The sequence below is a fragment of the Balearica regulorum genome, chromosome 5 (assembly GCF_011004875.1).
Source record: "Balearica regulorum gibbericeps isolate bBalReg1 chromosome 5, bBalReg1.pri, whole genome shotgun sequence".
Classification (NCBI taxonomy): domain Eukaryota; kingdom Metazoa; phylum Chordata; class Aves; order Gruiformes; family Gruidae; genus Balearica; species Balearica regulorum.
The window spans coordinates 26,155,622-26,176,853 of NC_046188.1; the positions used below are offsets into that span (position 1 = coordinate 26,155,622).

General features: G+C 39.8%; 1 protein-coding gene across 2 annotated transcripts; it reads left to right on the forward strand.

The window, feature by feature from the left end:
• Positions 1-823: 823 nt before the first annotated feature.
• On the forward strand, positions 824-20,913 carry MLH3 (mutL homolog 3). 2 transcript variants are annotated; one of them, XM_075753868.1, is made up of 13 exons: positions 824-3,625; positions 4,001-4,201; positions 7,268-7,366; positions 8,016-8,086; positions 9,040-9,144; positions 11,718-11,790; positions 12,436-12,507; positions 13,478-13,586; positions 16,763-16,922; positions 18,074-18,097; positions 18,300-18,381; positions 19,636-19,787; positions 20,422-20,913. In XM_075753868.1, exons 1-13 carry the CDS (start codon positions 916-918, stop codon positions 20,491-20,493), a joined length of 3,930 nt encoding a protein of 1,309 aa, XP_075609983.1. In that variant the 5' UTR covers positions 824-915; the 3' UTR covers positions 20,494-20,913. The 2 variants fall into 2 exon arrangements, with proteins under 2 accessions (XP_075609983.1, XP_075609982.1); XM_075753867.1 differs by having other exon boundaries at positions 824-4,201.
• The last annotated feature ends 319 nt before the right edge of the window (positions 20,914-21,232 follow it).

Genomic DNA, 21,232 nt, shown 5'->3' on the forward strand with positions numbered 1-21,232 from the left:
CAGCGCCCCGTCCCGGCGGGCGCCTGCTTCCCGACGCCGCTTCTCTCGAGAGCGGGCAGAGGCGCGGGCGGTGAGGTGAGGGTGTGCCTGCCCGCTGCTCTCGCCGCCCCGCGGGGACAGTGTGTGGTAACGTTAGAGCCTGGGCGCGGGTCCCGGCTGCCCTCCTCTGCCCCCGGGGCCGGGGAGCCCGTGGATACCTGTCACACAGCGGGGCACCTGATCCCCAGAGAGGGTGAGCAGTGTGAAGGGTGCGAGGAAGAATTGCGTGCACCCTCAAATACCGCTAAGAAAGCAGTAGGCGTCAAGGACTGAAAAATAGTGGGTTCTCTTTCACATGAACAACTTAGTATCCTGCACCTATTCCTAAGCTCGCTTTATTCCTTTCTGAGACAAATTGCAGCAGGTGCTCTTTGGCCAGAATGAGGCATCATGAGTTTATGTGAGGACATCGAGATAAAAACGAGAGGAAGGCAGCTCTCTGCCTGCTTCTTGGCCATCCTCACTCTGCATTTTTGATACAAGCAGAAGTGGAAGCCTTTTGCTTGCAGGTCCTTTGAGTTTTGCCTCATCATGTTTGGAGTTTGGTTTGGGTGTGTTTAGTCTGAGAATCATGTATGTCATAAGTAAGAAGCATAGACTCAGATTTTGGCCGTTTACCCTGAAGGCACTAATGATAATGTAGTCAAAGCCTGAGCAAGAAAGTAATCACAAAAAAAGCCTCTGAATACCAGGAAAACAAATAAAAATGTATTTATGATGGTAAATGGAATAAATAAAGTTTTTTCAGGCCTTTAATTTTTCTTTTTTCTTCTTTTTTTTTTTTTTTTTTTCCATCTACCCAGGGAATTGCTTTAAGGAACATGGAAGAGTGAGCTCCCTGCAGTTTACTGAGTTTCTCACCTATCTGACTTTGACATGATCAAATGTTTGGCGGAAGATGTGCGAGCCAGGCTGCGTTCTGGAGTAACTATCAACTCACTAGGGCAGTGTGTGGAGGAGCTTGTCCTCAATAGCATCGATGCCAAAGCGACGTGTGTAGCTATCAGGGTGGATTTGGAAGCTTTTAAGATCCAGGTGGTGGACAACGGCTCCGGGATGGGGAGAGAGGACTTAAATGCAATGGGAAAGAGGTACTTCACCAGCAAGTGCAGCTCAGTGGGAGACTTGGAGAACCTGACATTCTACGGCTTTAGAGGGGAGGCTGTGGCAAGCATAGCCAACATGGCCAGTGTAGTGGAAGTTTCATCTAAGACCAGCAGGACAGCAAAAACATTTTTGAAACTGTTTCACAATGGGCAAGCACTGGAAGTCTGTGAAGCTGAATTGAGCAGACCAAGTGGCGGAACTACAGTGACCGTGTGTAATCTGTTCCATCAGTTACCAGTGAGGAGAAAGTGTATGGATCCTGTGTTGGAATTTGAGAGAGTGAGACAGAAAGTAGAGGCTATTTCGCTGATGCATCCCTCTGTTTCACTTTCTTTAAGGAACGACACCTCTTGTTCCATGGTGCTTCAGCTCCCAAAGACAAGAGATATATACTCTCGGTTTTGTCAAATTTATGGACTGGGCAGATCCCAGAAGTTACGAGAAATAAATCATAAGTCTGGGGAATTTGAGATAAGTGGTTATATCAGTACTGAAGGACATTACAACAAGAATATGCAGTTCTTGTATGTGAATAGAAGGCTTGTTTTAAAGACAAGACTACATAAACTAATTGATTTTTTATTACGAAAAGAAAGTGTCATTTGCAAGGCAAAAAGTGGCCCTATGAGCAGACAGGCTAGTTCAAGTCCCGGTCGCCATCGTTGTGGCCCAGAGTTGTACGGGATCTTTATTCTCAATGTGACCTGTGCGTACAGTGACTATGATGTGTGTCTGGAACCTGCAAAGACTCTAATTGAGTTCCAGAACTGGGATGTTCTTCTAACTTGCGTAGAAGAAGGAGTGAAAATGTTTTTGAAACGCGAACATTTATTTATTGAACCATGTAGTGAGGACATCAGAGAATTTAATGAAGATAATGACTTTTGTTTGTATAACGCTCCAGTTCTGAAGCCCTCACTCTCTGGCGAGAAGAGCATCCAAGACAGTTTTAAGAAAGCATGCGATGAAATTGTGGATTCCTATGAAATGTGTAACTTGCAATCAAAAGATGTCAAAAGGAAATCAGTTACTGGAAAAAAATCCTCAAGTCTTATAGAATCAAATAAAAATCTACAGGAAACTGAAGTCGCCCCAAATCAGATGATTCCTGAACCGTCTGATCCATGTAGAAACAATAAAGTGGAGATTCCACTGCCCAGCAAAGATGACACAGCTTCTGATTTCATTATATCAGATATCTCAGAGCACAAGCCAAAAGACACTAACAGTTCCCAAAAAGTGTCTGATACTCATCTCAAACCTCCAGAAAATCTTTGTTCCTCTTTCAGCGGAGGGGCTGGATCAGAAATAAGAAAAATAGACAGTTGTGCTGAGCTGCAGCGTTGTGCAGAGAATTACATAAAAGATGTGGGAAGGCAGCAAGACAAAGCAGTGCAGAAAATCTTAAATAATGATGTTATTCAATCGCCATCTGAGCGAGAAGACCCTACTGAAACAACAATGGGACCCAAAACTGTCTCCGGAAGTTCGTTGATGGGACCGTGTAATGCAAGAAGAGGAGACAGGGAAACAGCTGAAGTGATAGATGATGCTGGAAGAGGGGCTGTTAGTTCAATACCGTTAAAATTGTGCTCTACACGCCTTGTAACATGTGTTATACAAAGTGACCCCCCACATGAATGTGAAAAAACAGAAACAAGTCTTAGATTAAACATGCAGTGCAGACCCAGGCCTGTCAATGCCAAGGATATTTTTGGCCACAAAGTCAATTTTCCAATTCAGTCTTTAAATGCTAAGGATATTTCCAGTAATACAAGTAAAGAATATACACCTCCTTACACCAGAGAAGTATGCATGGCTGATGGTAATGAGTGGTTAGAGAACAAAACTTTGTCAAATCAGGTGAGTGAGGAGATAGCTATGCCTATTGCCACCAGTAAAAGACGTTGCGAGGCATTGAATGTTACAGAATTGCCACTGTCAACTTCTTCAGATATTCCTCGCAATAAAGTTATAAAAAGCACTAGAAGGCAAATAGCTGTGCCCAGATCTCAGCCCTCTAAGAAGCTGAGCTTGTCCACACAGCTAGGTTCATTAGAAAGGTTCAGGAGATATTACGGGAGAGTCAAGTGTACACTACCAACACCACTGCCAGAGCAGAGTGAATTTGGTCTCGCGGTTTTTAATTCACTGGCTAATTGTGACTTTTCAAAGAATGAGAATGACAATCATGGTAACTTGAGCACTTGTAAAACTCCAGCTGTGGAAGATACAGATTCTAATACTAGTAGCCAGGTTTTTGGTTCTTTGGAAGAGACTTTATTCTGCTGTGGAGAAACTTCACAGGACAAACGAGCCCTTTGTCAGAGTCCTTTGACGTTGTCTGATTACTCTGAGGTTAGTAAAAAAAATACAAGTTGTAAAAGATCTCCAGGATCATTATCATCCAAACTATCCAGAATGAAAAGTGACCACAAAGAAGTAGAACAACTTGGTGAACAATTCCAAGCAGATTCAGGTAGAAAAGATGACTACTCTTTTGATCTTGAATCATCAAATAATGATTTTTTGTATAATGCTTGTCAAACATATAAAGCCTCAGAGGAAAAAATGAGGGAATGTAATTACAGCATTTTTAAGGGGGATGCATGCAGGCAATCAGACAGTATGAGAGCAGAGTCCATGAAAAGTACTGTCAGCCCGTCACCACTCAGCAGCATAGAAGGGGAGTACACAATCTCTTCAAGCAGTGTTTTATCATTACCTGCTAAAAAGGATTGTACTCACGTCATCTGTGAAGATAAAAGTACATTAGATGAATCCTCAGAACAAAATTTGAAAGATACTGAGGTTCCCCATATGACCTTCCTAAGTAACTTGGAATTCTCTGCAGACAACACAAGCACAGGCGATCCCAGGAATGATTTGGTTTGGTCTGAATGGCTGCAAGATTTTGATGTGTCGTCGGGTAAGACAATATACATCAATAAAGCAACTGGACTGAGCACCTACGGCACTCCTCCTACTGAAGCATTTCAGGCTGCCTGCATTCAAGATATAACAACAATGGCTGTGAATGTTGTTTCAGAGAATGGTAAGAGGGGTGGTGGTGGTTGTTGTAAAAAGGGGATGAGGAAAACCGTTTGTGTTCTGTTGGGTACATACAGTATCTTGCTGGCAACACCTGACAGTTTACACTGAAATAGCCACTGCCTTGCATGTAATAGCTGTATGGAAAACAGGAAAGTGTTGGGAACTATGGAGACAGTAAAACATTAACATTCAAGATATTAAAAGATATTTTTTAATAAAACAGTGAAAAGAAATGTCAGCAACTTGTCAATTAGCAGGCAGCTGCCCAGTTTTCACTGGACATCATGGCATTTATTGTGATCAGTTATATGTAATTGTTGTTGTATATAGAGAAACATACTTCAAAGTAAGCATACCAGAAAAATATTGTGGGTTTTACCATTTTGTCCTAAACAGTTATGTTTCTAAGAATACGTTGTTACTGAGAACCCCACTTTAAAATGATCTTTTTTCAACATGCATACAAAATTTAAAATAACCCTTGAAAAATGAACAAAAATCTAACTCTTCATTGAGAATGTGTAGTCTCTGTTCTGCCGATTTTGGAAGGCTGTTCCTTCAGACATAGCTTTCTAGGAGATGTTGTATAGCATTGTTGGTGGTTTGATGGTGGAGCTTTTCTAGGGATGACAGGACACTACAATGTATTTGTTTTTCAGGGGTGTGGTGTTCATGAGTCTTCATTGATCTATCTGTCGGGCTTAGTAGCCAGCCAGAGCACTGAGATGTAGAGCTTGACCTTCTATCCAAAATGTTTGGATAGTGCATTCATGTTTATAAAGAGAATACCTCACGTGGCCTTATGCTTTCAGATGATGCATAGTCTGTAGTCTTTGAAGACATATATCGTGTTGCATCTTTTTACCTCCAATGGCATTGTTCTTTCTTAGCCTTATCATTGGTGTTACTCTGCATCGTATCAATGGTGCCACTCTTTCTGAACTCTGTCAATGGTGTTATTCTTTGGTGAGATGTCTACTGCAGCTTTTTTGCTTTTCTTAAGTTGAAGGTTGGACCTCCCAAACTTTCACAAGGTGTTTGAACTCTGGCTACACCCTATAGATCTTAGATTTTCAAAGTTCAACAAACATGTTCTTTCACATGTTTTTCAAGCAAAGGATATTAATTCTTTTTAGCCATAGGAATAAACATAACTGTTTCCTAATGCAGCATTCATGTCTCTTGAAGCTGAGCACTGTTTTGGACTGCTGTTAAGACCCAGGAGTGGAATAATTTCTTCACTTGCTATGTATGCTTTTGTTTTGCTTTTTAGAGTAGTGTCGGTAACCCCATGGTGTTGACTTAGAATTTCTAAGTCCCGTGATTTATTAAGAACAGCATCTCATACACAAATTTAGGGAAATTACAGTGGTTGGTGGAAGGAGGTAAGGACAATCCATATCCTCTTCCATGACAGCAGTGGCCATCTGCTGTCTTTTCCAGTCACAACATGTGCACAACAGAAATGCTGGATTTTGTAGGTTAGACTCAGACATCTTTGTACTGATTAAACTGATTGCTACAGGAAAATTTATCAAGCTTCATTTCACCATCAGATGCCTATTTGAATAATCTAATGTTATGCATTTGTAGTAGGTTAACATCCCAGTTCAACTTGGTCTTTGTTGTTATGCCAGCTATGTTTGCATTTTTGTTACTTTTATTACATTATTGACTGATATGTCATTACACCAGTATATTTTAGTGATCTCATTGAGGCAACTGAAAATGAATACTCAAGTATGGTAATTGTATGTGGTTTGCATGTATAAAGTAGATACGTTATTACCCTCAGCAACTTTTCTGATGTTACTTGTCAGAAAAATCGTATTAATAATATCTCTGCCAGCTCTGAATTCTTACTGGCCTTTGGGCAAGAAAATCCTAGGTTTATGAAAAATGTATGTCCTGAACAAGGATTTTCCCTGCAACAAGAAGCAGGGAAATTAATCTCTGTTTATGATTCCATGTATAAAATACCGGACTTCTGTTCACATAGATGATAGGTGCTTCTGTGAACTTGAGGGGTAATATCTCTCAATGACAATAGCTATAAAAGTTCTGTCAAAGTCTGAATGGGGCAGCATTCTTCAATTTGCCACAGTTTACCAGGAACCTCGTTAGGGCATCTTGTCTTCTATTCTGGGGTTTGCGATGATGGGATGCTGAGTTACTCTCCCATGCTGGGCTGACAGTTTGGATTCTTGAAAGGATTCTCGGTCCCCAGGGTAGGACCATCATTGGTCCTTACTGGAATGGAGCCAACAGTCAGGAGTCTATGGACTGGCCTAGGATTTCATAGAGCCTTTTCATACTGAGCTTATCAGCACGCAGCTGGTTTTCTTTGGCGTTATCACTCTGCCACTTTTCCTGAATGCACACCCTTAATTTCTTACTAGAAAGGAACTTTATTAATTCATTATTATTTCACAAAGAATAGAAGTCTGAATTGTACCAAAGGAAGGGTGAAATGTTTACCACTGTGCTGGAAATCTGAGCCACTTTTCTTAATAATGTTGATAACAGTGCTGGTTTGTAATATCATTAAATCATTTCTGGGTGGGTAGGAACATGTTGTTAGGCTTGCTCTGATATCTTATGTGGTCTCACTGACTTGTAGTTTTCAGTTTTACAAGTTCCCGATAACTGTATTAAGCATTGATAAGAGTGGTGATAGACTGACAGTTTTGCCACACCTTAACAGAGGGAAGTCATAGACTTTAGTATATGCCTCCTCTTTCCTTTGGGGATAACACTTCTGATTGCACTAATTCTGGAAATAATTCTTAGGTCATTAAAGCAGCAGCCAATTTTTAAGAAGGACAGTCTTGCGGAAGCCATGGTAATATTTTAAAATAATACATTTCCTGATGCAAATGTGTCTGATAATTCTCGGCTTTTTACATGTGTGCTGTTATTTCTCAATGTTAGATTGCAAAATCTGCAGGATACTCTTAATTTCTACAGGGCTAAGCACACGCTCATTTAGGAGAATCTAATAACTGTATAGCTTTTTGTAATTTTGCACGCTGTTGAATCTGCATCAGTAAATTTATATTGTGTTTAGGGATTCAGTTCAGGTGCCATCCCTTTAGAAGTGAGATTGTGCTACCCTTCCTTCCTAGACCTCGAAAAGAGAAGACTCTAGCAAGCCAGGATCTGAGAGGTAGGGCCAGCTTTCCAGGACACAGTGTTCTGTGGTTTAAAAAAATCAAAGAATTCTCCCAGATGTCCCAACAGGAACTCAGAATTACTCAAGGTCTGTTAACAATGGGACCGTGTGAGTCATCTTAAATCTAGAACTGGAAAAAAAATCTTTTGGGGTTGAAGGCAGGTTAGGGGATACTTATTTACAGGATGAAATACCCAGTTCTTTGTTGAATTATGTCAGTAGTTTAAAGAATAATTACTACTCCCTTCTTTGTACTCGTTCCAACCTTGGAATGTGAAAAATAGCTTCAATCCTCACAATTTTTTTGTGGAAAGGATGAAATCATCTTTTTGGTATGTGGCTTTGTCCAGAGAGAGTGGGTAGCTGAACAGGTCTTTTCTTTCCCTCCTCCCCGCCCCATTTCCAGGCCCTGGTCAATTGTGGTGCAGCATGTTTAGGAGTCAAAAAGCAGCACAGTGTACTTCCTAGTTAAACCAGACTAGAGAATAGAGAAGCCCAGTCTCATATTCCGTTATTTATTTCTACATTCTCCCCTTTGTATGAGAGAAAAAAATAAAATAATACTGGAGAGGCAGAGGTACCCAATGCACCTTCTATACACAGATGGTCATAGTTTCTGTATTATCTATGTCTTCTTTCCTAGGTGCTGAAGGGGAGTCTCTCCAGACATTGCTTTCAGAATGGGATAATCCTGTTTTTGTTCCCTGCCCAGAGGTAAGTATTATCTTGCATCTCATGCTAAAATAGGAGTCAGTTTAACCTTTCATTATAACTTACATTGCACATAAGTTATTCAGCGATATATTAGGCTGTAGACCTGGCAGTTACATGTTTTTGTAGACTGTTTATATGTAAGTCATTGTGGATTTATTCAGAGAAGCAGGTGTCATGCTGATCTTTTGCCTTATGTCATTTCAAAAGCACAACATTATTGTAAGCTGTCTTTGCCTCTACAGAGATAGTAATCTTGAAATTAAAAGTTAAAGGATGGCAAAATTGTAATACAGTGTCTGTCCTCTTTGTGGACAGAGTTAAAATAACCCAGCTTTCTTCTCTGGGATGCAATGGGTCTTAAAAGAGTATTTTACAATATTTGTTTTTATAGCCTGGCAAGATTATAGCATGTGAGAGGGAAACAATGTTGGAGCTTTTAGAAAAACTTCCTTTGTTGTCATGAGGTAGCATTATCTTTAATCATCATGTTGTCTGTGTGTGTAAACATACATATGTAACCATTTCCACCTGCAAACAATAGGGATGGAGTAGCAAATCACCTGCTGGTGAGTTTCTGAACAGTTCGGTTCATTTGTTGCTGTGGCGGGTACTCTGACTCATTTCAGGGTAATACATCCTTTGTAATGCAATCCATTCAGAGCTCAAGTAGGCTGATAATTAACTTCAGGTTTTCTGATAGGTACTTGAAATCAGCTGAATGCACTGAAGGTAGCAGGTAATATCCAGATGGGAAAGTATATGGAGATTGAAGCAGAGGGATTTGCTGGATGGTATCTTTAGTTAGTGCTATTCTTGTGCAGAAAGCTTGGTTTGTCAAAATACAGTTATTTCCATTTTTTCGTAAAGCTGGCTTGTTGGGGGTATTTTGTGTGTGTTTGTGGGTTTTGCCATATCCTTTATAGCTTGCTTGATCTGTAATTCTGCTTTTACAGATTGCTGTTGATGTGACCAGCAGTCAGGCTGATGATCTGGCTGTGAAAATTCACAATATCTTATATCCTTATCGTTTCACCAAAGACATGGTTCATTCAATGCAGGTACAATATGATCTATGACTACTTTTTGCCCCCAAATTCCCACTCAGCAAATGGGAAGTACTGATGTTTCTGCCTGGTGGGAAAGAGGTATCTGGGGAAATAGTTCATATCCCTAATTTTCACAAGTGCAAACAGAATTCTTGGTTGCTGTGTGATACCAGCACATGCCGGATCTTAGTATCATCTCATGTTTAATCAGCTACGTGCAAGTGACTCTAAAATTCCTTGACTGTATGGTTAAACCAAATCAAGAGGCAGCCCTGTTACTGCTGCTTAGAAACACATTTAACTAAATGATATTTCAATGGGCAGGTTTTTATATTTATTGTAGGCATTTGCTTAGTTCATATTTCTCTGAAATCTGTATCCTGTATGTTCCATTTTTGTTGACCTTAGAAATTCAATTCTTCAGCAGAGTGGTTTCAAAATCCCAGATTTCGTGGAAAGACTTGACATTTCACTTTAAGGTTTATAGCTGCCCTGAAGAGTGATTCTTAAAAATGGCATCATAGCATCAAGTTTAACTGTTTTAGTGTTTCTTTATCAAATGTTTGGAATGTTAGCTTAAAAGCTAATGTAAATACATGCCTTCAACGTACATTCTTTGATGGTTTGCCTTGATAGAAATGCCAAAGTGGATTCTCTCCCTCTCTTGTATCCCAGTGACAAAAGGCTTACAGGCCCAGTTAGCAACCTGATTGCATCAGAATAATGCTGACTTTGAGATTGCAGGTTCTGACTGTGTGGGGCATGGTAACGTTGATCTCCAGGGTGGACAAGGGTCCAAATGATTCCCTTACTTATGTGTGCAAGAATAACAGGAGTAAATGAAGTTATTACAGTAACAGATTACACTTCAAAAACACAGGAAAGCTGGAAAGTGGAAGGTACCATTTTTCTGTCACCGAGTGGTTCTGTGATTAACTTTACCTGTGTAATGTTTTCTTTTGTATTTTTTTAAGAAGGTAAAGCCAGAAGGAATTACCACTTCCCATCTCTGAAGAAGCTAAATACTGCCTTCAGTACCCTATAGCAATTTTGAAAATCCCTGTAGAAAAGACCAAAAGCAAAAAATGTTGCATCATGCCACAGGAAAAGAATAAAAAGAATCATTAGTGTCTTGCATCCCTGCAAAGAAATAGGATCATCTATTCATTTTTACCTAGGAGGTGAACAATGCACATGTTGTGAGACAGAGAATTCAGAGTGAGCTTAATCTATCTATGTGACTTGGGGAGAAATTCCTCCCTAACACCACACCTGTTAATTTAAATCTAACAATAAGATACCGAAAGCATTGTGCATCCCTGTTCAGTATTCCCAGTAGCTCTGGTTGATTTCTGATGCTTGAGGACAAGGTGGAATCAAGTCAGAGAGGCAAATTCTACATCAGAAAATGAGGGAGAGAAAAAAGCTTCCTGGCTCCTACAGATGATCAGCACAAGTCCTTAAACACAGGGCAGGTTAAAAAAGGTTGTTTACATTTTCTTTTGGTGATAACAGCAAATCAAATACTCAGAGTGTCACTGTGCACAGCTTTAATTCCTGATGGTGGTGGTTTAACCCCAGCCAGTAACTGAGCACCACGTAGCCGCTCGCTCACACCTCCCCCCACAAGGGAATGGGATGGAGAATGGAAAAAATCCTCCCAGACTGAGATAAAGACAGTTTAATAGGATAACAAAGGAAGAGAATAATAATAGTAGTTACAACAACAACAATAATAATCCCAAGAGTTGCACAAATGCAATTCCTCACCACCTGCAGAAGGGGAAAAAAAAACAACAATCCAATGCCTGGTCTGTTTCCAGGCAGCGATCCCAGCTCCCGGCTAGCTTCCCTGGTTATATAGGGAGCAAGGCGTTCTGTGGTAGGGAATATCCCTTTGGCCAGTCTGGGTCAGCTGTCCTGGCTGTGCTCTCCCAGCTTCTTGTGCACCTGGCAGGGTGCAAGAAGCCGAAAAGTCCTTGACTTAGTGTAGACACTACAACTACCTAGCAACAACTAAAAGCATCAGTGTGTTATCAACATTTTTCTCATACTAAATCCAAAACACAGCATTATACCAGCTACTAGAAAGAAACTTAACACTATCTCAGCCAGGATACCAACTCAAGGAGGCTTCTACGTGACTGTTTAAGCCATTCCGTAAATTTCCAGCTCCACCTGAGAACAATTAGAGCTCTTGTCCTTATGACTCTCTCTGAAAAAATTGATCCAGAATTATTTTCTTGGATATTGTGAAACTTTCTCTTAGTTCCAAACTAAACTGTTTCATGATCAGCTTTATGGTCATTTGACCTTCTGCCAGTATTGTCTTTTAGCTTAAGTAATTGCTGCCTTTTCCATATTTAGCCCCCCACCGTATTTATAAAGAATAATTATATACTTTCTCAGTCTCAGTTTTGCTAGGCCAAATTCTTTAAGCCTTTGGGATTAGAAAAGATGTGGCGTCCACTCCTCTAATCGTCCTACTAGCTATTTGCTGCATTTGATCCATTTTGATCTTTCGTTTACCTTCATTTTAAAAATAATTTTACCACTGGGTAATGATTTTTCTGAGTATCTTACAGGTTCTTCAGCAAGTGGACAATAAATTTATTGCTTGTTTAATCAACACTAGGAATGAAATGGATAAAAAGGCAGGTAAGAGTGGTTATTAACATGAAGTTGATGTGACTGCCAAGTGCAGTTTACTGCAGAGGGAATACTGTCCTGTTAGTATTCTCTTCTTGCCTTGGGATAATATTGTGAGTAGAGGAAAATGTTAGTCTTCACTTGAAATTTCCTGGATCTTCTTTATTTTGGACATTGTTGAATGTTCCTGCTGCCTGCAGATTAGTTTTATAAAAATAGATTGTACTCAAATTACTAACATGTTTCAGACTCTGTTCACAGTGTCTGGACATATTCATTGTTGAAGCTTGCTGAAGCTGTACAAAAAAGGCATTCAAACCCAGTAGTTTTTATAATATTTTTAAAGACTGTATCAAACAGATCAGTTTGTGGGTGACCTCAGCTCTCATTCTGAAGTTAGATGAAGATGTCAATAGACAAGAGTTTCTGACTCAGTCTAATTACCTTAATTTAAATGCCAATTTGGATAACTAAATTTCTGCTCTGTAGTGACTTTATGTTCTGCCAACACAGCCTCCTCCTCACTTTATTTCTGTAAACTGGCTGGTAGTTATCTTCTAAATGTAGCCTCTAGGGAATGGTCATTCTACCCAACCTGTGCAGCTGTCTGGTACGCAGTTGCCTATTTCTCATCTGTTGTGGTACATTTTTTAGATGGAAACCTCCTGATTTTGGTGGACCAACATGCAGCTCATGAACGGATCCGCCTGGAGCAGCTTATTGCAGGTGAGGAATCAGATGGTCTTAGGACAAAAGGTAATCAGTGCACAGAAAAGTACAAATGAGCAGTCTGGGAGGTATGGAACCAATAGGATATTCATTTGTCATCTTTATCCTGATCCCTAGGAGGGTACAGACATTCAGTATCTGTAGCAGTCATAGTATTGGCAGCTGAAAATTGTTACAGCGTTTCCAGAAATAGAAGATATACTCCCTACCCGCAGAACTATCAAACTAAAATAGTTCTGACATAATGAAAGAGCAGGAAGACTGATAGGAAAAACAATGAAGAGGAAGTAGAACAACATCAATAAGATTATGTGGTTATGCTGTGAAGAATAAGACATGGGACGCAGAGTAAAGAGCATAGTTCATTTGATTCCTTTTTTAGCTGAATACTGTGCTTAAAGCCTAAAATTTCCACAATCTGAAACTGTTTGCAGACGGATAATAGTCTTCTCTGCAAGCTCATTAGCCATTGGTTTCAGTGTTAAAAAGCACAATAGCCATCTACCAAGTACTTAAAAATTATTGACCTTCTCTTTCATCAACAAATACTGTCCAGTTCCTGCAGAGAGGGTTCCCGGAACTCTGCTCCTTTTGGTCAGGTACTCAAAAAAAAGACTGAAGGGAGAAATGCTTAATGAATAGTATTTTAATGCCATTTATATCAGACTTTTCTGTGGAAAAATTGCTCTCTGTGAGTTGGACTAAATATATCAGTATTTTTTCTGCTATTTAGAGTGGCTCTTTTTTGGAACTGGTGGGAAAAAACAAAGTGGCATTAACCAGCCCTTCCCCAGAGACTAGATGTCTGGTTTGTGACATTCCCAGTCCTCCACAAGTTTCAGGAGAAGGCATTCTGTGGTCACTTTTTAATCCAAACAGAGGATTACATGCCAAACCATAGGGTCATTAAGGGTAATGCCTGTGTAAATATTCTAAGAGGGAATACTTCTAAACGATTCATTCACAGATTCCTATGTGAAGGAAGCTGCAGCATGTGGCAAGAAGAAATTACTGTCCTCCTCCATCTCTCCCCCTTTGGAGATTGAAGTTACAGAAGAACAAAGAAGATTTCTACGGTTAGTAATGGACAATAGCTCTAGACTTTTGCGGGTGGCTCTGTTGACCAGGGAGATCTCTATATATTGCTAGGTTACCATGAAGCTCAGGAAAGAAGCTGTTGATTCTTTCCTGACCTGAGACCAGCTGGCTCTGTCTGTGGTGAGGAAGGTAGGTGTGATTCTCAGGCACATCATTACGTCTCAAGATGAAACCCTGTAGTGTGCCATCTCTGTGCCTCTGCAATGTTCTCTGGTTTCCTTCGGAAAGTAAACCTTCACGTGTGGGCCAGAAGAGTGCCAAAGCAGTCTCCAACAGACCCTACTGCCTGGGGCTCAGGACTTGGGAGTGCACACTGGAGTGCAGTGCCCATAGTGTCCATCTAGTCACTGATTTAACAGGCACTGTTTGAGAAGAGAAGGATGGGGTATGGAAAGTTTGGATTATGAATCCTTCAAAAATGCATTCCTTAGTCCTAGGTGCCTGCCAAGACTAACTAATGAACACTGTTTCCCAAGTGTTTCAGAATGGCAGCCTAGCTACTATTCAGATATTTAACTTCTGTACTGCAAGAGTTTAGATACAGATTTGTTACTGTACTATTGCAGACCTATTAGACACTAATCAAACTTTTTTCCCCAAAATCCCTGTCTGTCACCTGCTACATGCATTGGTTTTTTCCCTGCATTGTTCCTCATTTTCAGGTGAAGTTCTATCGTAACATTCACAGGACTACCTTATTATTCTCAAACTGCTCTTTTTTGTGATGCCTGTGGCAAACTCGATAGCTTTTAAATCACTCCTTGTTAAGATTGTTGCCTATTATAGGGATACACCTGTTTGGTGTAAAGCCCTCTTTGGGTAGATTCCAATCATAACAGTATCACTGCTGTATCCGTTTGGTAACTCTTGTGACAACGGCCAATACCAGAAATTCCAAAGGAAAGTGTAAAGCGCTATTATGTTCCACCTGCCTTAGGGAAAAATGTGAGAATGTAACTGTTGCTGTTCATAGTTCAGTAATATTTGGATGCCTTTATTGTTCCCACCTCTTAATGATGTTCTTACAAACATCACAATATTTGTACTGCCTCTTGTTCAACTTTGAATTATTTTTGCACTCATCTTTGAATGACTTCCATTTCTGATATATCTGCTTCTGAAACTGGATGGCCAAAATTGATACAGTATATCAAGTGAGGGTTTCCCACTGATTTGTGCAGTAGCTTTGCAGTTGTGCCCATGTTTTCTGTCTATTACATCCACACCGGATATTTTGCCTGTTTTTTTGGCTACTGCTACCTGCATGAACTGCTTGTTTATTGAATGACAATGAAACACAGAATTGAGGTTTTTTTTAAAATTTTTGCTCTTTATGTAGAAGCCAACAAAATGTACACATACATCAAATTATTCCTGGTAATTTGCATTTATTTGTCTATAGGAGCAGTGAAATTCATTTTTTCTGTCCATTTTTCATTGTACCTTTTTCATTCATCCTACTGATTTCATTGATCATTTTTCTATTTAAGTTCTGATTGAGTTCAATGTCATCTTTAGTCTCAGCTAACCTAAATAATTTTGTGGTTTCTACAAATTTGCCTGCTTGACCATGCCCCTTCTTTTCCATGTCATTAATAAACAATTATGAAGATACAGATCAGGATTCATGTCATGTTGACCACTGACCATCTGTTGCCAGCATACCCTTTTTCCGTAGTTTCTGAATCATGACAAATACTACTTGTCTATCCGTGACAACTTTTTGCATTTGCATTTCTAGCTACTTGTAAGAGGTGGCATCAAGGGCTTTTTGAAAGACCAAATAAATTCTGTGAGCTACTTTTCTTCATCAGCTAAATCACAAACATCACTTAAGATAACTGATTCAAGAAGCTTACTGGTGCTGGCATATACTGGTGCTGGCTTACTGGTGCTTTTATTGTGTTGCTCTTTAATTTTAAGTATTTACTGGCAGTTCATCTGTTTACACTCACTCTGTGAGACTATCTTTACTAAAAAGATACAAATTAAAAGTACTATGTAAAAATCTAAATTCTGTTGTTACTGTTGCTGGCAGAGCATGACTGCATTCTGTGGTAAAGTTAGATGTAATGAAATAAATTAACTTCCCTAAAAGACCTTCCTCTTCAGCTATGCTTACTATTTAATAGTTCAGCTGGACCTCTGGTTCACCTGCAGCTTTGATTCTGTTATTTGTCTACTAAGCATTGTAGTAATGCATTGTTCTGTTCACTCTCTTGAACTTCCTTTTTTTCCCCTCCCCTTAAAAAAAAAAAGGCCCGATTGACCTCAATAGCTGCTTGGATTCTGTCATTTCACCACAATGGGCTTTTTCTGTCTTTCTCTGCTCTTGCTGAGGGCTATACATGTCTTTTTTTTGGGGTAGAATTACACAAGTCATCTCCATATGGAGGCTAATAATTGTATTATGCTTGTGACTGATTTTAGTAAGTTTAGATTAGCTTCTTTTTTTGTTCAAAGAACCTCTTTTCTGAGGTTCTGACCTTCACCACCTTTGTTTTCAGTGAGTATTCCCTGAGTTAATAAAATAACTCTATATTGTTACAGTTGTTTTCATTGTGAAGACAAGTTCTCATCTGACTGTGAAGTCCTGGTTTTGTGTGTATTTTTCCATCCACAGGGTGACATATGTCAGATTAACTAGACGTTGTTCTTTCCTGGGTTCTCTTTGCTTAATGGGATATAAAGTTCATTAAACCAGCACAAGTTTCTTGCAGTATTTTTTTTCCATTCTAAGTATTTGCTATTACATGTCAATTGAAATCACAATTTTTTAGGTTAGACTTAAAGTATTCTTTATGCTGCATAATTTCAATATCTGGAGTGTTTGTGTGTTGAACGAGACACCTTGTGCATCTTTAGAAAATACAGATTTCTAAATTTAGACATAAAGCTTCTCTCCACATAATATAGGAACTCTTAGATCTTGTGGTTGTGAAACATGAAATATGCACAGTTCATTGGAGTGAAAAAACATGGATGAATGTAGGCTGAGAGGGCAAAATTTCTTGGAATCTCATAGTGCATGGATTTGGAGATTAGAAACTGTTGCAGGGAGAAACGTATATGGGCACTGAATAAATATTTATGTATGCTGTGGAGACATAGCTACTGTGCTAGATGTCTTATTTCTGGTATTTTTTTCTCTCAGATGCTGCTACAAAAATTTGGAGGACTTGGGTCTCGAATTATCATTTCCTGAGACCAACAGCTCCTTGATTCTAGTGAGGAAAGTGCCACTGTGTTTTATAGAAAGAGAAGCCAATGAACTACGACGGAAAAGACAACCTGTCACTAAAAGCATTGTGGAGGTCAGCTGTGGATATGGGTGAAATTGTGATACTGGGTCTTGTTCTGTGTTAATGGCCCAGAGTGTTAGAGTATCTCTGTTATGAGGGAGACAATGAGGTCCCTTGGCAAAGATGGGTGCCATCCCTTTTAGTAGCTAAATAGTCCCACAAATGAAATCCCTGAACTATAACAGAAACGATAGGAGACTGTTTCAGACTTGGACTAGTGGAGCTAAGAAAAATAGTATATAGTACAGATGTTTCAACAGTTTACTGCTCATGAATGCTTGAATGAACAGTAAATGCTTGAATGAACAGTAAAATTATTAATATAGCTAATACAGAAATATTAGTTGTTAGGATTTAAAGTTGTTTTCATGAAATCTCTACATGGGCAGTGCAGCTTTCTAAAAGCTGCTGTTCCAGATGTTTTGCAGTTTGAGGAAGAAATTGCTGAACTGATTACTCACAGTTTCAATTGTAAACAATCCTTAAAAATTGTTTCTGCCACTAGGCTGAGCCATTGTGAATCAGTCCAGTCTTGCCATACATCTGTTTTGATGTGAAAAGAAGAAACAGAGAAGATGATTAATCTGATTATACTTTCTTTTTCAACTTTGCTATAACCAGGAAGAACTCAAAATGCACTCTCCTTGGGAGCCAAAAGCACTAAAAGTGGCAGAGAAAGGGATCATGTCTGTGCCTCACAAGCACTCATTCTTAGCTGACACCTCAAGATCTCATGAGCGTTTTGGCAGATCCTGCAGTCCTTTTTATTTTAATTAGGACTGGTAGCACCTATTCATGATTGATTATGAACTGACTGCATTTTAGACATCAGAAATGAAATCCGCATGGACTATTACCCAAAGAAGAAAGGGCAGCTATTCAAAGATAACATGCATTCGTTGCACTCTGAGGTAGAAGGGTTCCATTATACCCATTCTGCAGATAGGAAACTGATGCAGAGAGAAACCAAGAGATTAGTCTAAAGTCTGAGAGGTCAGGACTTGCACCTGGATCTTTCACACTGTGGTCAGTGTACTAGCAAGAGCATAATTTTTCCTGGTTCTGACAGTTACACAGTACATTATACACAGATGTGGACAAAGCAGGCTATGGGCAATGAAAGGAAGAAGGAGCAACTGATGATATTACTTTTTTCCTTCCAGGAGCTTATTCAAGAACAAGTTGAGGTGAGTTGCTGCCTGCTTCTAATGCTGGCTATAATAATGCAAAGCTTACTGGATGATCCAAAGGGAGTGTGTTAAGCCTCAAATGAGAGGTGGACTAGATAATCCACTAGCTTTTCCTCATTTCTAGTTTCCTTTGTATTACAGTTCTTCCTTTTTCTTGTGTTAAATGGAAGGTAAGATGATGTTCCCTTACTACTTTTAGCTAGTGCAGACCACAGGAGGAGGAGCACGAGGAACGCTGCCTCTGACGTTTCTGAAGGTGTTAGCTTCCCAGGCCTGTCATGGTAGGGAAACTGTGCTTTTCTTTCACTCTTTTTTTTTAAAAAAAACTTTTCTGTCTCTCCACAACATCCTCCCTGGGGCAGTGGTTTCAGAATGTGTTTGCAGAAATTCCAGGATTACAGACTGTGTGTTTCATAGGGATGAGGAGATAATGGTCTTTTCATGGACAGCACTGAGAGGAACAAGCAATACTGCTCTGATTCATTCATGTATAGGCCTAACCTACTTTTCAACCCTCACATAAACCACAGAGAGAATACAGTTCTGAGATGCACTCATCCGTGTGAGTTCTAAACCATCTAAATAACAGCTCTGTGAAGGGGCAAGGAGAGGTGCTGGAACCTGCTTGAAAGCATGCAGAAAAGAAGACAGATGCTCCTCCCAAAAAGCATTTTTTTATTTCATGCAAAATTGCTAGTTTAAGTGTGCGTGTGACGAGTATTTTTGGAAGGAATGCAGTAAGAATCTTCTAAGTGACAGTGGCTTTCCAGCACCTGGAAACGGGCAGACCTTACAGGTGTAGACTGCAGTAGCTCTAGGCTCTTGTGGCAGTTCCTGTGCCACATACTGAGATTACACTGATGGGGTAAATGTGAACCAGAAGAATCTATTTTCACAGAGTGTCACTGCATTTTACAAATGGCAGACAATATATATATTTTTTTAATATCTAAAAAGTCCCATGGCTGAAAGGCAGATTGCAGATGGTCTTGTGCATCTCTGAAAGCTAAAGATTGCAAACACCTCTGAAATGGCTCCCTAATGTTCTGCTTGGATTTCCTCTGGATACCATTAAGTGCTCACTTCTGAGAAAGGACTTAGTGGCAGGCCTAGCATTTCGTCTTGGAACTGATGCCTGTCAGCGGCAGGCACACAGAACTCAAGCCTATGGAACTGATATTAGCTGTAGTCTTGATTTAATACTTTTTGATTTGTGAACTGGTTCCATCTTCAGCTGTAACACACACAAAAAGCCCATTTGCCTCTTGCAATGTCATCTGAAAACCCAACAACTACTAATCTTACCATCCATCAAACTTGGTGAAAGTTTAGGCCATGGATCCTTATGCAGCAGGCTGGTTAATTAAGTCCTAAGTCTGCCATGCTGCAGCCTTTGGGCTGCCTTTGCAGCCTCCCAGCTAATCTTTGGGAGCTGCCTTGTTTTCTGTGTAAACCACAGCTATGGAGGGAAGTTTGCTGGGTAGTTTGAATTCTCTTTGGCAGTGCATGCAAGAATTTGTATCTTTTTTTTTCAGGAGCTATTAAGTTTAATGAACATTTGACTTTGGATGAGAGCTGCAGGCTTATTGAAGCTTTGTCATCTTGCCAGCTGCCCTTCCAGTGTGCTCATGGAAGACCTTCCATGATGCCTCTTGCAGACATAGACCATCTACAGCAGGAAAAGCAGGTACTGCGTGTGACACAAGATATGCCTCTGGTAATCCATACTCTGGCTTATCAGACGTATGTCATCTATGTGTGTTTTAGAACTAGAATGGTCCAGTTTGAAACCATCACCACTGGCTGTATCTTACTTGAATTTTTACATAACTGTTACCAATAAAATGAAACTTTAGAACATTAAACCTCTGTCCTGCAAACACTTTAGCAAGGATCTTACTGTATTTCATTTGAATGGTCACAGTGACTTGAATGGGGTCCAGTAATCCTTAAAGTTAAGCATATATTTAAAGTGTTTGCAGTTTTTAAATTCTAATATTCTACTAGGGGCAATAATACAAATTAAACAAATGCCTACTTCCCCAAAGTTTAAGATACTATAAAATGGCAGAAAAAAACCACCCCAACCCCCCAAAGAAATAGCAACATTTAAATAAAAAAAAAAAAATCATTACTCCTTCCCTCTTGCTATTACTGTGCTATATTAAGTTATGAAATTGGATTCTGTGGAAAGTCAGGTGGGACTTTGAATTAGATATTTTAAAAACTTGGGAATGACTGTATTAAGGCAAAGAGTATGGAGGCATTGAAGCTCATTTACTTTGTTGTGATTTAGTGCTTCTTAATTTTTCTCCCTCCAGCCTAAACCTAATTTGGTTAGACTACGGAAGATGGCACGAGCATGGCACCTATTTGGAAAAAAAAGACCTTAATCAAAAAAAGTTACAACTGTAAGCTGCAACCACTAGAAGTATTGGTATGATGCAGGTCCGGTGCTGTTAGACAACAATACCTTGTGCGGAGCCAAGTTTCTGAGCCAGTGCAGTCACCAAAGTTCTGTTCGGAGTACTCACCTAAGAAGCAGAGGTCAGCCAGGAGAACTTGGCAGGAGGAGCCCACCGTGGTAGCCTGGAGAAGCGTCTTCAACATTAAGGAACTGCATTATAAGCCCGAGCCTTATGTCAGTGCTTGACTATTGGAAGCAAGAAGTTGCAGCCGCTCTCACTCACTAAAGTGCTTTTTCTCTGCAAGCACAGCATGTTTCTGCATAATAGAGAGACTTTTAATTAGTGTATTTTATAGTGCTTTGAAATTTGGGAGGTATTTATTAATAAAATTAACACTAAACTATTTCCTTGGGCTTACGGCAGTGGTTGGAATGAGGACCGACCAGCTTCATAGTATATATATATATATATAGGCCAACTTAGGATCAAAAAACACTGTTTAACTAGGCAACGAATGACACACCCAGCTGTTTTCTCCAGCTCCCTGCAGTTTGCATTCTTGAGTGAGAGATTTCTAAATCCTAGCATAGCCCCACATTCTCAGGGTACAAAAACTTACCCCCACAGAAATAATGAAGTAGCCCACGGACTTTTTACAGTAGGCAGACTTATTTCACAGGTTCCAGTTCTATTTTGTGTCTTGGTCTAAGGTAAAAGAGTAGAC

Coding starts and splice junctions, on each gene's coding strand:
- MLH3 (XM_075753867.1), top strand. CDS start 916: ATGATCAAATGTTTGGCGGAAGATGTGCGAGCCAGGCTGCGTTCTGGA. Junction 4,202..7,267: donor GAATGTTGTTTCAGAGAATG/GTAAGAGGGGTG, acceptor TATTGTGTTTAG/GGATTCAGTTCAGGTGCCAT. Junction 12,508..13,477: donor CCTGGAGCAGCTTATTGCAG/GTGAGGAATCAG, acceptor ATTCATTCACAG/ATTCCTATGTGAAGGAAGCT.